Below are 14567 nucleotides of genomic sequence, written 5' to 3' on the forward strand. Positions count from 1 at the left end.
GGAGATAAACATAAGGAGCTGCATGCTTCATTTCCCATTCAGATGGTTCCAATCAACTTTAGACAGGTGGAAATGAGTGTCATTGTAGTATGGATGCTCTCTGGAGTGCCAGGCTCCTCAACTTCCTTCATCCTCTCTCCAAACTCCAGGGATAAGAAAACGTTGTCATTCTGATGGAAATCTTACACCTGCTAGAGCTAATGGTGATAAAACCTGTCCCAGGAAAGAGGTTCAGGGCACTGCTCTACTTTCTTCATAGTGAGAAAAGGGTTAGGAAGAGACTGGGCCATCCTAGACTTCAAAAAGCATAGTCAGCAAAGATGATAAATAAAATGGACATTCTAACTTCGCCTCTCTCTGCAATCTCTCCAGGAGACCTTTTCCACTGTTAGACCAGGAAGAGGTTTATCTGCATAATCCCATCAGATGTTGTAATTGGCAGTTTCTCTGGTTTGCCTACAGCAATTGCTCCTGTCAATACAAAATGCTACGCTATCTGTTAATCCACTGACAAAGCTAGCAGCCTGGGTGAGGAGTCTAGGAATTTATTTATACCTGTTCTTAGACCCCATGCTAATCGGAGCATGATCTTTGGATACCTCATAAGAATGGCCCTACTGGGTCAGACCAAGGGTCCATCTAGCCCAGTATCCTGCCTTCTGACAGTGGCCAGTGCCAGGTGCACTAGAGGGAATGAACAGAACAGGTAATCATCAAATGAACCATCTCTTGTCGCTCATTCCCAACTTCTGGCAAACAAGACTACAAGATGTGTCAATACCTGGCATCAATCCATCTTTGTCTATTCCTTCTAGTTCTTCTTGTCCTGTGTGAGCCTGCACATGAGAGAGAACTTTGGAGGTTCCTCTGATAGGCTTTGGCCTTTTGAGGGATTCTCAACAAGAGATGGAAAGGAAAGGAAAGTTTACCATCCACTAATTCATTCCCTCAGTTGGTGGAAACAAGAACCCCATGTGATGAAAGGATGCTTCCTCCACATTCCTGAACACAGCTACACTAATGCCAGCCTTTCAAGGTGAGGAGCCCACTTGGGGCACCACAATACACAAGTGATGCTGAAGGCCAAAAAAGGCTCCAGCTTCCTAGAGATGAGTGGTCACATTGGCTCTGCTGGACATCTAGAACACAATGACCTTGGTATATATAAAGTGACAAAGGAACATAAGGAGGTGAAGTTTAAATATCCCTGCAGTCCAGGTGTTTTCCTGAGCACAAGGTCACATTGCCTCCATTGTGGCAATCCACCTAATGAAGCTGCTGAACATAACAGTATGCTAGATAAATTGTCAGCAGCTGTGGCCCCTGAACCTATAAATTCTCCAGCTGATATCCAGGGAGCTAGGCCACCTTAGATGGGATCTGTTCATGTTCAGTTGAAATGTCAAGGTGAAAATCTTACCTCATCAGGCAAAGACCAATAGGATTAGATGCTGTGGAGTTCACAGATGGCCATATCAGCTTCTCCATGCTTTTCTCTCCATTTCCACTACTGGGAAGAATTATGAAATGATGATAGAGGCAGCATTCCTGTCATTCCAGATTCTTAAGAAGCCATGAGATATTGGACCTGACCCAAAAGTCTCCACTCCATTTTCCCAGCAGGTAGGATTTTCTGGCCCAGATTACTGGAGTTTGACAAAATCTTTTGAGTTGCAAATCCTAAACAAGAAGGAATACCCTCTAAAGCGCTTCCCTTGCTTTGCACAGGCCTTCCACTACCTTGTCTATACAAGAGTATAGACACCATTCCTTTGATCCTTGTAGTTGGACACCATTAAAAACCCAGGAAACCAGGTCTTCTGGATAGCCTAGATGTTGGTGTAAGGCCTCCCACCATCTCATCTTGTGTTAGCACTAAAGAGGGTTACAACCTCAGGCTCCTTCAGTGGCACTGAGGTCCCTGGGGCAGCACTTCCGTTCAAACTAACAGTCAGGCCTAGGTTTTACCCACAGTACAATAGATTCTAATGGCTCAGTCTGATTTGTTTTTTCTGTTTGAAGACCTGCTTCCTACTGTGTCAGCAAGAAGGGTCGATGAAACTACAAGGACAAGTTAATTCTTCCCTCATTTTGCCCAAAACTACTTCATCTGAAAGCATCATAGTGCATGCTTGGTCTGAGAAAAGCACCTACTTGGGTGTTGCACACTTGTAGCTTGTGTAGATCATTTATTCCACACACCAGGAACGCCTTGCATCCCTGCAAGCACCCTGTGTGCCACACCTTATCCCCTTTTATTTCAGGGACTTCCTGCAACTGCTCTTGGGGCTTGTGTGCCCATGTGAGGGTCCCCCTTAACCCCAACAACCACCACTGCCACCATCAATGACTACTACTTATTTTAGGGATGGGGCAGATTTTTCTCTCCTGTCCTGCACCTTCCCCATCCCCCTCCCCAATTCATGTTCCAATGGCCTCTGCAAAATGTCCTTATTTCTTTTCTGGGACTGATTTCACCCTCCCAAGATACATTCTTTGGCTGTCTATACCATGGCATCCTGAGAGTCCAAGTATATAGCTATCATCCTTTACTTTTCAGGAATTTATGTAGCAAGGACTGTGTTCCTGTACAGCTTTAGGAGCTCTTATGAAGAGGGGCCAAGCCCTATGAAAAAGCTGAAGTGCATCTGGTGTTTGTAGGAATACAGGCACAGCCTAATTGTCTGTGATGGGCCTGGCTTAGAAAAGAAATCAGGTAACAGACTTTCCATTTTCAGTCTGCTCTCTAGTGGGGTACATATAGTTCTTCTGTAGTTTGAGTAAAGAAATTAGCAAATCACCCATAGTAGTTAGGATTGATACCCTACAGCACCTTGAGCATTATGTTGAAAGCTGGATCCTCATGTTAAGTGTTGTAAGAGAACCTCAAGACTGGAGGCTGTTCATAACTCTGAAATATTCTTTCAAAAGTTTACAACTGAACATTTACAGAAATAGTTCCTTTACCCTGTCAAATTTTTTAAAAAGGAAAGTTGTTTTCTTTAGTAGTTTACATTTAACAGTACTGCACTGCTGCTGCCTGATTGCATACTTCTAGTTCCTAATGAAGCATGGTTGACTGGTCAGTTCATAAATTGAACACACACTGAGTAGAACACCAGAGTTAAGTGAATCCCTCTGGAGTGAGGTACTATGGGGGGGGGGGGGAGAGGAGGAAGTATGCTTCTCTTGGGAAGAGGCCCTTCTGCCTCCTTTGAGTCTAGCTAAGCACAGGAATGACCTGCTCTCTCCCTCTCCACTTGTCTTTACACAAGCATTGCAGGCTCTGTGCCTGTTCTTTATTGGCTGCTGCTGATGGTGAGAGGTTAGGAGCACTCATCCCAGTAGCTTTCCCTCCCCTTCTGTAGAAAACAGTTGCCATCCAAAAAATGTGAAAATCTAGCTGACCACCTGGGGAGTGATACCCTACAGTGCATCTTGAGAAGTCTGAAGTAGACTCAGTGCTATACTCCTGATGTCACTACCTCCAAATTAACTGCTAGGCATTGAATTGTATGGAAAAAGCTGCTATAATGCTTTGAAGGAACTGCAGATGTCTTGTGCTGTTTGTATTTTTCATAGAGAATTAGATAAATTATAGACATTAATAGGTAATTTTGCCTTAGAGGGTGTTATGGAAGGCCTCATCTTTAATCATCAACGAACTAAGCCTTTCAGTTATTTCCTAAATCATTTTAATGACCATTAAATCACATTTTGTGAGGGGCTGAAAATGTCTTGCTGAGTAGACCTAGCATGTTGAGTCAAGACACTGAATGTCGCTTGGGGCATTTTCTCTCTATGTAGAAAATACCATTTATTGTTGATATGAAAATAGCAATCCTTGTTGAGAGCAAGATGGGATAAGAGATACAGTACAATTGGTTTGATTCACTATCATTCCAATTTACTACTATAATGATAGTAAAATACTGCCAGGAAGTTTTTGCCTAGTCTTGATAAAAGCTAGCTGATGTATTTGTTTTTCCCTACTTTTCTTCTAAACAAACCAATCCCACACATTAACAGTACCATAAATGTTGTTATATTTGCAAAAGAAAACATTTGTATAAATAGGGCTATTTAGTATCAATTGGTGACTGTATTTAAAAAAAAGCTTATATTAATTGGATACTAGTAAAAATAAAAATTAGCTTCAGCATATAAAAATAACTTAATTTGTAAACATAGAAAAAAACATATGCATTTATAAAAATAAACATCTGATGCACTGTACAATAAGACATTATCTTTCAACAGGCACTGTCATTGTTAACCTCCTTGAGTCCTTTTAGATGTTGTTCCTGAAAATATTGCTTTGTCATTAACAGAGTGCCATGTCCAAAATAATGGAAAATAAGCAAACCTTTCACTTAAACAGCAAATATTTGATGGGTCATATGAAGATTTCATACCTTTCCCAATTGCAATGTGCTGCAGCTACTGCTAAGTCTGAATCAAAGGGTTCTGGGGTACTTGGAGGAGGAGTTCTGCTTCCTGCACTTTACAAAGTCCACCCCCAAGTAACAAATCCATACACAATGGCTTTTTTTTATGGAAAGGGGTTGTTATCCCTTTAGAGTGCAGTGCAGGGGTTTGTCACTTGCTGAAAGCTATTTCTGTAATTTGTTTTCTCTGGCAGGTGAGTGTTTAATGAAGTAAACTCAACAGTGGTTGTCTGTAGTGAGTAGGTGCTAAGCTATCACTCATCCCTGTCACACCAGAACAAAGATTTGTGTCAAATGATTCAGAAAATTAAGTAAAATATTCAGATCAAATAGGTATCTAGTTCAAGGACTGAATTCTGCCCCATTAGGCATGTGCAACCTCAGTGAAGTAAGTGGGCTGCACTGAAGTCTGCCTTTGTGGGGGGAGACTCATGGCTGTTTTTCTTAACTTAGAAAACCAGCCTTTGGTATGCTATTGAAGATAGATGTTTGCGATAGATACCCATTCATCACATTTAAAGTGCAGTACTGCCTTGGACAGGGTGGACATTTACCCCTTTCAAGCATCTGCTCCCTAATGTATATTTTTAATGGTTCTCTGCTATAGTAAGGGTTTAGGTTTTGGGTAACTCTTTTAAAAGTATATGACAATTTTATAGAAAGAGGGTTTTCTGTATATAAAGCAGGAGCTTCAGACAAAATTCAGCTGGAGATATGAGCCCCTTTGGAACGCTTCAAGGGAACTATGAATGCTCTGTACCTTAGCAACTAGAGAATCTGGTTGGTTCAGGTGAGAAAAAGAATAGAACAGCCATCAGAACAAAACTAAACTTTTCACGTTTGCAGGATTTTAATTCTAGAAACAACTTGAATCATCAGTTCTACTCCCTAGTCTTGGTTTCTCCACTTCAAAGCACCTAATTCTGCATTACTATGATCATGTAGTAGCACATGAATAAACTGTCTCCTGAGGTATGTTTTTCTTGCCACTGTTGCTGAATAGTGACAATTTGATATACTGAATCTAGAGCTTCATTCAAGCAGGGGGTAGAATGATTAGTTGGTCATGCTGTTAACATTTTAACCCTGCCAAGATTAAGAACTCCTCCAGGTGGGCAAGCTGACTTTATCTACAATGTTTATTATGAAGCCTCCATCTGTAAGCATCATTCTTGTAGCATCTGACAACAGATTTGTTTCTCTAGGCAAGGGCTTTCTCTTGCATAGAGAAGGAAGGATTGCATTTTGAAATGGCTGTAACCTGCCTTTTGCACCCAGGCAGATTGCCTGCAAGGTGAGGGCTCGCTGTCTTTGCTGACAGATTTACGACAGGCAGCACTTCCCCCGCCACTACTGAACAGCAAGTGCTGGGAGGGACCTACCGCAGGTAAGGCCAGGCACCCTAAGAATGTTAACTCTTTGAACAGCGATTCCTGGAGCTGTTAATCTTCCAGGTGTTTGTTTCAGTAATAGCTTTGCACAGAGCGGGTTAGCCTGTGGCTTCTCATCTCCGGTTCTGAAGAGGGACATGATTGAAAATGTTTTCTAAGCCAAAATTTTACTTTTTCTGTGAGGAAGATAAAGACTTTCACATCTGTTCCCTGGTACTTTGCTGCTTTCTCCCACTGTAACAATGTGTCTTTTTTGCTAGTTAACAACAAAACCAATGTGCTAGTCTAGCAATCACCAGAGGCTGCCGCTTAGCAATGGAGCTCAGAAGCCGTGCAGGGATAGCTGGGGCACCAAGATCAACCTGCAGAAATTAAAATAGAAGGGTTTTTGTGAGTGCTTTGAGTCAAGACAGTTTTTCTAGTGTGGGTTTCTAATGGCTAAATGGTATAAGAGTACACAGTAAACACAAGTTATAGTCCTGTGCCAACAGGCCACAAATGATGATGAAGAAATACAAAGAAAAAGTGGTATCAGTGAAGTCTGAAGTTAAAATTAAGCCTGCCTCCTTCATACTGGTGTTGTATGAGAGAGACTATCAATTGCAGTGCTTGGGTATGATTTGAGCAAATGTAAAGTCACAAGCTATAAATCAAACCACAAATTAACTGCTTAATCAGTGAGCTCCAAATTCATGAGAACAAGCTGCTCTGACAAACTATGCAGTGTACACTATACACTGAAACTACTGTAAACAATAATGCTCTCCACATATTTAATATAAAATCATACAGTAGAACAGACCATTGAAAAATAGGGATGAGAAGTTCTTTAAGTAGAAAAAAATTAAGCTTCATTACATTTTAGCTCTCAGGGTATAACATTACTACTACACAGTACGGTTCTTCACTTTTAACATACAGGATTAGGCTGGATGTGAAGAGCATAACACAACTCCTGTATCATAGTTCATTGAAATGAGGGGGATCTGGTCTTCTCTTTTAAATACTCCCTAGTCTGTTTCTCACTCAACAGGGGAGGGAGTTTTACAATTCTTTGTTTCGTTGTAGATGGCACCATAATACTAATGATCCTGGGACAATGATAGACAACAAAGGTAAAAGTGAAATGGAAAATTACTGTCAGGTTCATTGATTGACCCCTTGTTCTTGTATTGTAAGAGCAAAGCCTAATTTTATTTTAACTCATTTGTAAACCTCCTTCTGTAACCCCTCTCAGAAGAGTGCTAATACTTTGTCTCTCCTATACTCACTTTCATCACCTGTCTCTTGTCCCCTTCTGCTTGAGATAGGGGCTCAAATGAACACCATACTCTCAATGAGGTCTTGCATAATGGCATTGTATTATTTTCAATCTCATTCTTTATACATTCTGGCATTTTGTTTATAATAGCTGCAAGAAAATACATAGACTGTTGTGGTGATTGTTTACTTTCAGTGGCAGAGCCACACAAATAAATACAATTTGCATATAAAGTCACCTTTACAGAAGGCTCTCAAAACTGTTAATTATCCTTCTGACACCTAGGAAAGTAGTATACCCATTTTACAGCTGGAGAAACTGAGACACACATTAGCAGAGTGGAACCTACAACCTTGGATCCTGGGACTTAAACACCATTACCTTTCTAACCCAAGACCAGTGGTTCCCAAACTTGTTCCGCCGTTTGTGCAGGGAAAGCCCCTGGTGGGCCAGGCTGGTTTGTTTACCTGCCACATCCGGCCGATCACCGCTCCCAGTGGCCACAGTTCACTGCTCCAGGCACAGGCTGAGGGACTTAGTGGCTGCAGCTTCCATGAGCCTGGAGCAGCGAACCATGGCCACTGGGAGCCACGATCAGCTGAACCTGTGGACATGGCAGGTAAACAAACCAACTCAGCCTGCCAGGGGCTTTCCCTGCACAAGCAGTAGAACAAGTCTGGGAACAACTGCTCTAGGCAGATGGCACTTATCGGAGCTCAACACATTGCAAGTATGTGCTGTATAGATTTTGCTCACTAAAAATCTAATAGTTAAGATATGGGACACATGACCCGACACCTTGTGTAAACCAGTCTTTAGATGCTGTAATATCAATAAAGGGGTCTGTCTACACTACATATGGAATCAGGTGCCCTGACATGATTCTCTCCATACTAGCTTAAACAAAGTTCCAGTCTACGTTACATATTGGAACACTAAGTCTCTCTTGTAATCAGGCAACCATTGTGTTCACAACAAAGTAGCAATCTCACTGAATTTAGTATGATTTAAAATCTGTCAACATAATACATTAGTATGAGCACTTTGCAAGTCTTGAGATGAACGTTAATTTTACTTGTATAATATTCTCACTGCAGAAATGGGTTAGGTGACATCAGAAAATGCTTAGACTCAACTGGATGTGTAACTGAATCAAAACATTTGCATGGAATCTCTCACCTGTGCCATGTAAACGATTCTGGTGACGTCTTTTCCATTTACTCTATCAGGTTCCAATATCCAAGCACTTGGCAGAATCTCCCCTCGTACCATTTCTTTACAAGGACGAGGCATGGACTCATCATAGATGGACTGAATAGCTAAAATCGACAAGTTTTCCTGCATATGATAGAGTGCCAAAAACAGTTATTTATTTAGAGCAGAGAAGACAAAAATTGCAAGCTTTTGGGGCACAGTGTAAGTTATACAGCTGAAATAGTTCAGACACAGTACACTGAGACAAATTCTGGTCCAAAGGGATGCAAATACCTATTAGTCCTGAGCAAAGGCAATGCCTCAACCAGCTCATGCCCATTCATTTAATGAACAAAAAATGCTCTGAGGTGCAGAGAATCTTACCTCCCTCTGGCTACAGGGAAGAAAAGTGACAATCTGTTTACAACATAAGGTACCAGTGGTTTGAATCACCTACAATAGTTAGCTAAATTCACTCACCTCCCAGTGCAGACAGCTCAATCTGTTAAGACACAGTCCTAACACAAGCAATATAAATTGTGCGATACATTTTAAAGGTAAAACACCACCACCCGCTGTGGTAGGAGAACAAGTTTATTTGAGGCAGTGATTCATACATAAATACTGTAGTACTTAAATGTTAGCTTAACCTAGTTTTTTATAGAATGTGAAAGCAGAAGGAGAAACCTGGACAAGAATGCCAACCTCTGATAAGACACTTATAATAACCAACTGGTGGATGCCACAATCTCCTGCAGCTGAAATACAGATTGGAACTGTTCAAATAAAGAAATAACTTTGAAGCTTCAAAATGAGCACTTTCTCGTTTTTTCAGTTTTGACAGAATGATTACAGATATTTTCCATTTACAAAAAACCAAGAGTTCAAGTCAGTGAAAAATTTTGAAAATACCAGTTTTAATCAAAATTGTTCATTTTAGAAATAGGCCATTTTTTATTTAAACTTTTCAACCAGCTCTAGCTGTGATAGTGGAAGAATGTGTTACTTTGCATTGAAGTTTCTACCCAACTCAAGAGCTCAGCTATTGCAAACTTTTAGAATGAGCTAGAGTATAAACTATACTAGTTCCACCAGAACAGATTTGTGGCTTTCTTTCATTCCACCCAAGTGACAACTGGGTGTTTTGGGGTTATTTTAAAATAAGGGCCTGATTGTGAAAACCTATAGATGACTTAAATGTGTAATTTCTATTTTGTATTTCTTCATTAAGCAGTTATACTTTAGATACCTAGAAGTAATTAAGACAACAAGTTAAGTCCACTGGGTTGGAAAATTCATTATAATAGATCAGTGTAGCACTACTTCTAACAGGAAACTGCATGCATGCATACAGAGGGCTTGTCTACCTGGAGTCTTAGTGCATAGCCAGCCAGGGTATGAATGTATACAGCTCTAGCCTTCCTCAGCAAAGTTGCCATAGGGTGTCTGCTACCACATAGAATCACAGAATATCAGGGTTGGAAGGGACCTCAGGAGGTCATCTAGTCCAACCCCCTGCTCAAAGCAGGACCGATCCCCAACTAAATCATCCCAGCCAGGGCTTTGTCAAGCCTGACCTTGAAAACCTCTAAGGAAGGAGACTCCACCACCTCCCTAGGTAACGCATTCCAGTGTTTCACCACTCTCCTAGTGAAAAAGTTTTTCCTAATATCCAACCTAAATCTCCCCCACTGCAACTTGAGACCATTTCTCCTTGTTCTGTCATCTGCTACCACTGAGAACAGTCTAGAGCCATCCTCTTTGGAACCCCCTTTCAGGTAGCTGAAAGCAGCTATTAAATCCCCGCTCATTCTCTTCTGTAGACTAAATATCCCCAGTTCCCTCAGTCTCTCCTCATAACTCGTGTTCCAGTCCCCTAATCATTTTTGTTGCCCTCCGCTAGACTCTTCCCAATTTTTCCACATCCTTCTTGTAGTGTGGGGCCCAAAACTGGACACAGTACTCCAGATGAGGCCTCACCAGTGTCGAATAGAGGGGAACGATCACGTCCCTCCGTCTGCTGGCAATGCCCCTACTTATACATCCCAAAATGCCACTGGCCTTCTTGGCAACAAGGGCACACTGTTGACTCATATCCAGCTTCTCGTCCACTGTAACCCCTAGGTCCTTTTCCGCAGAACTGCTGCCTAGCCATTTGGTCCCTAGTCTGTAGCAGTGCATTGGATTCTTCCGTCCTAAGTGCAGGACTCTGCACTTGTCCTTGTTGAACCTCATCAGATTTCTTTTGGCCCAATCCTCCAATTTGTCTAGGTCCCTCTGTATCCTATCCCTACCCTCCAGTGTATCTGCCTCTCCTCCCGGTTTAGTGTCATCTGCAAACTTGCTGAGGGTGCAATCCACACCATCCTCCAGATCATTTATGAAGATATTGAACAAAACTAGCCCCAAAACCAACCCTTGGGGCACTCCACTTGATACTGGCTGCCAATTAGACATGGAGCCATTGATGACTACCCGTTGAGCCCTACATATATCGAAGTATACTACTCAACTTTTGGTGTGCAGAAGCAAGGTCCACACAGCCAGTTAGTGCATGGCAAGCTAGTACTTGTTGCACACTAAGACTCCATGTAGATCCTTGAGAGCAGTTTAACCAAATTTTTAAATAATAAAGTGACAAAACTTGAAGTAGGTTAAGGTTAGAGGTTACAGTTTTCTACCTACTGGTGAATATGCAGAGAAACTAAAGCTAGTTTAAATCATTACTGTCTCAGTCCAGAAACTCACTAAGCACATGCTTAAAGTTTAGCATTTGAGTAGCCCAACTAAAGTTGATGGGACTGCTCATGTGCTTACATGTGGTGCAGTACTGAAGCCTAAGTGTATACTTGATATTAGTGTGTGAGTCTCTAAAGAGGAACCTTGGCTACGAATAATCTAGGAAGGCCATTTTGAACTGACATTTCCATTTTAAGTAATAACCTAAATTTAAATGGCATCCTAGCATTCAATTAACTTATTTTTATATACACTTGATTTACTAATTGATAAAAGGAACTGTATTAAGTTTCATTTATTTAAGTTTGTAAGCAGCATCATATAAACTTCTGTGTTTTTCAATTATATTTTGACTAACAAAGGTATCTTAAAGTTAAAGTCTATGCTTTAACTAAACAACCTGAAATTCAATAAATTATTGACACACGATATGGGCAGGTGATCACATAACCATTCTTACAATTATCCCTTCTGGCCTCGGAATCTATGAAATGTTACTAGATGTTTTTAGTTTACTTTTATAATAATTTATTTATTCTAATGGCCTCAGGGTCATTCTTCAGGCATTCCTCACTCCAAATGTGGTGAGAGATAAAATCTGCTGTATATCCAGGTATTATACACTGCTCTCTTTACTGATGCATTACTTTCAGTTGTGAATATTGAAGTTTTTTGAACTACAGTTCTTTAACAATCCTAATGGCAATACTTCTCCTTGCATCTTTGCTCTGGCATCCTCCCTATGCTGGGTTATTCCACAAACCATGTTCCCATATCAATAGAAGTATAAAATCTTTGTGCTGGGCCAACAAGCAGCACCTCCATGCTCTGCTCACTCCTTCCAGATGCATACCAGAACTGTTCGTTGCCAAAGCATTTTACATTGTGCATCTGGAAAATCTTCCTCCTTGTATTCTACAGACTTAACTTCCAAAGATACCAGCCACACGCTGTTCAGGATGCAACCTGCGTTATTTTATTATGTTCTGATAAATCTACCTTGCAATATAAGGAATCAGGTTAGAATTTGAGAGTCAGCATCTGAACTCTCAACCACAATAAGGATTCCAGGAGCACAAGCAAATCTCTCTTCCCACTTAATTCATAAAGGTGTACAACTGTGGACCCTCTTCCCCATATCCCATCTTTTTCTTGAACAGTAACCTGAAACAATTTAGATTAGGCTACATCTTGGAAAGCACTGATAAATTTACCTCTTTGGCCTCTACGGTGATGCAGCAGAAATCCCGTGGTTGCTTTAGGTAACACAATGAAGTATCACTCACCAAATATACTGTAAAAAATTGAGGAGGGGGGTGGGTGAAAACAATCACACTACAGCAACGATACACAGCTACCTGCTTTTGAATGTTTCCTCTTTAGAAGAAACGTCCTCATCTGTACAATTCTCCACTGCTTTCAAAGCTTATAAATAACTGTATATTAACTTGTCCGTGCTGAAAAGTAACAGAATAGTGCAAAAGACAGCCTATTGCACCCAATTTCTACAGTTTCTGTCACTGCTGACTGAGTTCAGAACTCTGTCCAACAGAAATGTTGAGACAAGTCTATGGATTAGAACTGAGGGGAAAGCCAGCTCCTTAAGAAGTCGATGACATGAAACTGTAATGAGTAAAACATCAGCTATTTAAAAAGCCCCTTGTTACAGATTTTCAAGCCCATGTCTTTATTTTTTCTGTCAAAAGCCATGCACACCAGTAGTACTATAGACAAATATTTAATAACAACAGTTCCACGGGTCTTCCAAGAGGTAATAATATGTATTTTTAAAAGTAGCATAAAATTTGTTTTCCAAACAGCTCAGTTTTTCTTTAGAAGCCAGTATATTACATTGGGTCAATAAAATATTGACTATTCTGGGCACACTGACAATAAGATGAATTTTTTAAAACACAAGTAACATTCTAAAGTAACACCTAAGTTCTGGCTTTGAAATTCCTCATTACGGATTGTCTGAGATAAGGGTCTCCTTTATTTACTGTTTAAGCTTCTATCGTCTCTAAGAGGTGGGTTCAAAAGATCCTGGGTCTCTGTGAATCAATGGTGCTACATGAAATTGACACCATCTGAGGATCTGGCCCTACAGGTACAGGGTCAGAGTGGGTATTTACCATAAGCATCTCACTTCATAGGTCTGTTGTTCTTTTTATGATGTGGATTTTCACTGAAGTAGGTTCCATTTATTCTTTATTTGCCTTTTCAGCCTCACCTCTTCTGATAAAATGGCTAGCAGTGGGAATTGATAATATTCTTCAGAGGACAGAGACAGCTATGAACCAATTGCCATAAAGTTCCCCTTACACACAGCAATCCCAATTGATAACTCACCCAGCTGAATCTGGCTCGTTATTTTCTTATGTACTCGAGCTGTGTTAATGGTTTTGTCATACAGATGCCTTTTGCCAGGGTCTTTCACCATGCACCACACGTTGGGAAGAGGTCTTTCAATCACTCCAGCTCCCAAAAACCCATGCTTAGTTGCTGATGGGAAGACTTTGTAATAAACCAGTACCTCTTTTTCTGTACACTGGTATCTAAAGAAAAAAGACACGCTTCAGGTATTTGCACTAAAGACAACATAGAAGTGTGTCCAAACACCCCAAAAAGGAAAACATCTGGCATACACTTACTTCCAACCAGCTGCTGCTTGGCAGTTGTAAAAGTTCCTCAGGTTATTTGAACATGCCGCCATAACCTTAAAAATTACAATTCAGAGATGTAATCAAGGGAGAGTTGCCTGATCTATAAATTGTGTGCACCTGTCTTGCAGTACCACAGTTTGTCTCAGCCAGGCTGAAGAGCAAGCCTTAACTGTTTATGTATGAATTAAGTGTATATATCCAGTCATTCGACAGTGGTAAGACCACACCTCCCCATTGCCTATTGTGGGAGAGTTGACAGGACAGTATAAAACTGCCTCTCTGCTTGGAGCACAGCTGATGTTCTCCCAGTGTGATTCCAAACAGAGGCATGTCAAGTTTGGCTCTCCCACCTTCTGCATACATACACAGACACGCATGTACGTACACACATTCAAGTCATGCTGGATACAGCCTGGTCAATAAGCCAGGCAGCATTAATCGGGCTGAAAGCAGAGTGCTTTCACAGAAGAGACCAAGATGGATAGACAGCTTAGAAATTCTTTGGACATAGTATACTGTATGTATCCTTTGCACAGTGTTAAAACTTAACTGAAATATGGGGAGAAAAGCTTTAGTTTAAAATCCCCATCCCAGTGATGTTGAAATGGTCAGCTATAGTGCTACAATGAAGGGTTAAGTCTGGTAAACTTGTACAATTGCCTGGAATGGTTGAGAACAAGCATGTTACAAAATCTGTAAGACTATACCGTATTGCTCTCGCCAAACTTTCGCCATTATGGTGCTCACCAATGTAGGCCATCTGGTGGTTGTTATTTTAAAATTCTAAATAATACACAACAGTCAGAACGCCACAGCTGCAACCTGGCTTACTTCACTTCTGCCATTTCAGTTTCTCTAAGCATCCTTATAT

At 40.9% G+C, this 14567-nt stretch overlaps 1 protein-coding gene across 4 annotated transcripts in view; it reads right to left on the reverse strand.

The window, feature by feature from the left end:
* The window catches only part of STARD9 (StAR related lipid transfer domain containing 9), a 244365-nt gene that overhangs the window by 41207 nt on the left and 188591 nt on the right, over positions 1-14567 (reverse strand). The window contains exons 30-35 of one of the 4 annotated variants that reach the window (XR_012159442.2): positions 13685-13749; positions 13383-13588; positions 12248-12327; positions 8280-8438; positions 7111-7250; positions 6120-6201 (exon numbers count right to left, since the gene is read on the reverse strand). Coding sequence is in view for 3 of the 4 variants with exons in the window: in XM_073348592.2 (XP_073204693.2) it covers positions 6100-6201; positions 8280-8438; positions 12248-12327; positions 13383-13588; positions 13685-13749 (612 nt within the window). In the remaining variant the exon portion in view is untranslated. Of the gene's footprint in view, positions 1-4029; positions 7251-8279; positions 8439-12247; positions 12328-13382; positions 13589-13684; positions 13750-14567 lie in introns of those variants that run through there. The other 3 variants (XM_073348592.2, XM_073348594.2, XM_073348593.2) reach the window with 3 other exon arrangements.

This window comes from Lepidochelys kempii, chromosome 6 (assembly GCF_965140285.1).
Source record: "Lepidochelys kempii isolate rLepKem1 chromosome 6, rLepKem1.hap1, whole genome shotgun sequence".
NCBI classification, from domain to species: Eukaryota; Metazoa; Chordata; order Testudines; family Cheloniidae; genus Lepidochelys; species Lepidochelys kempii.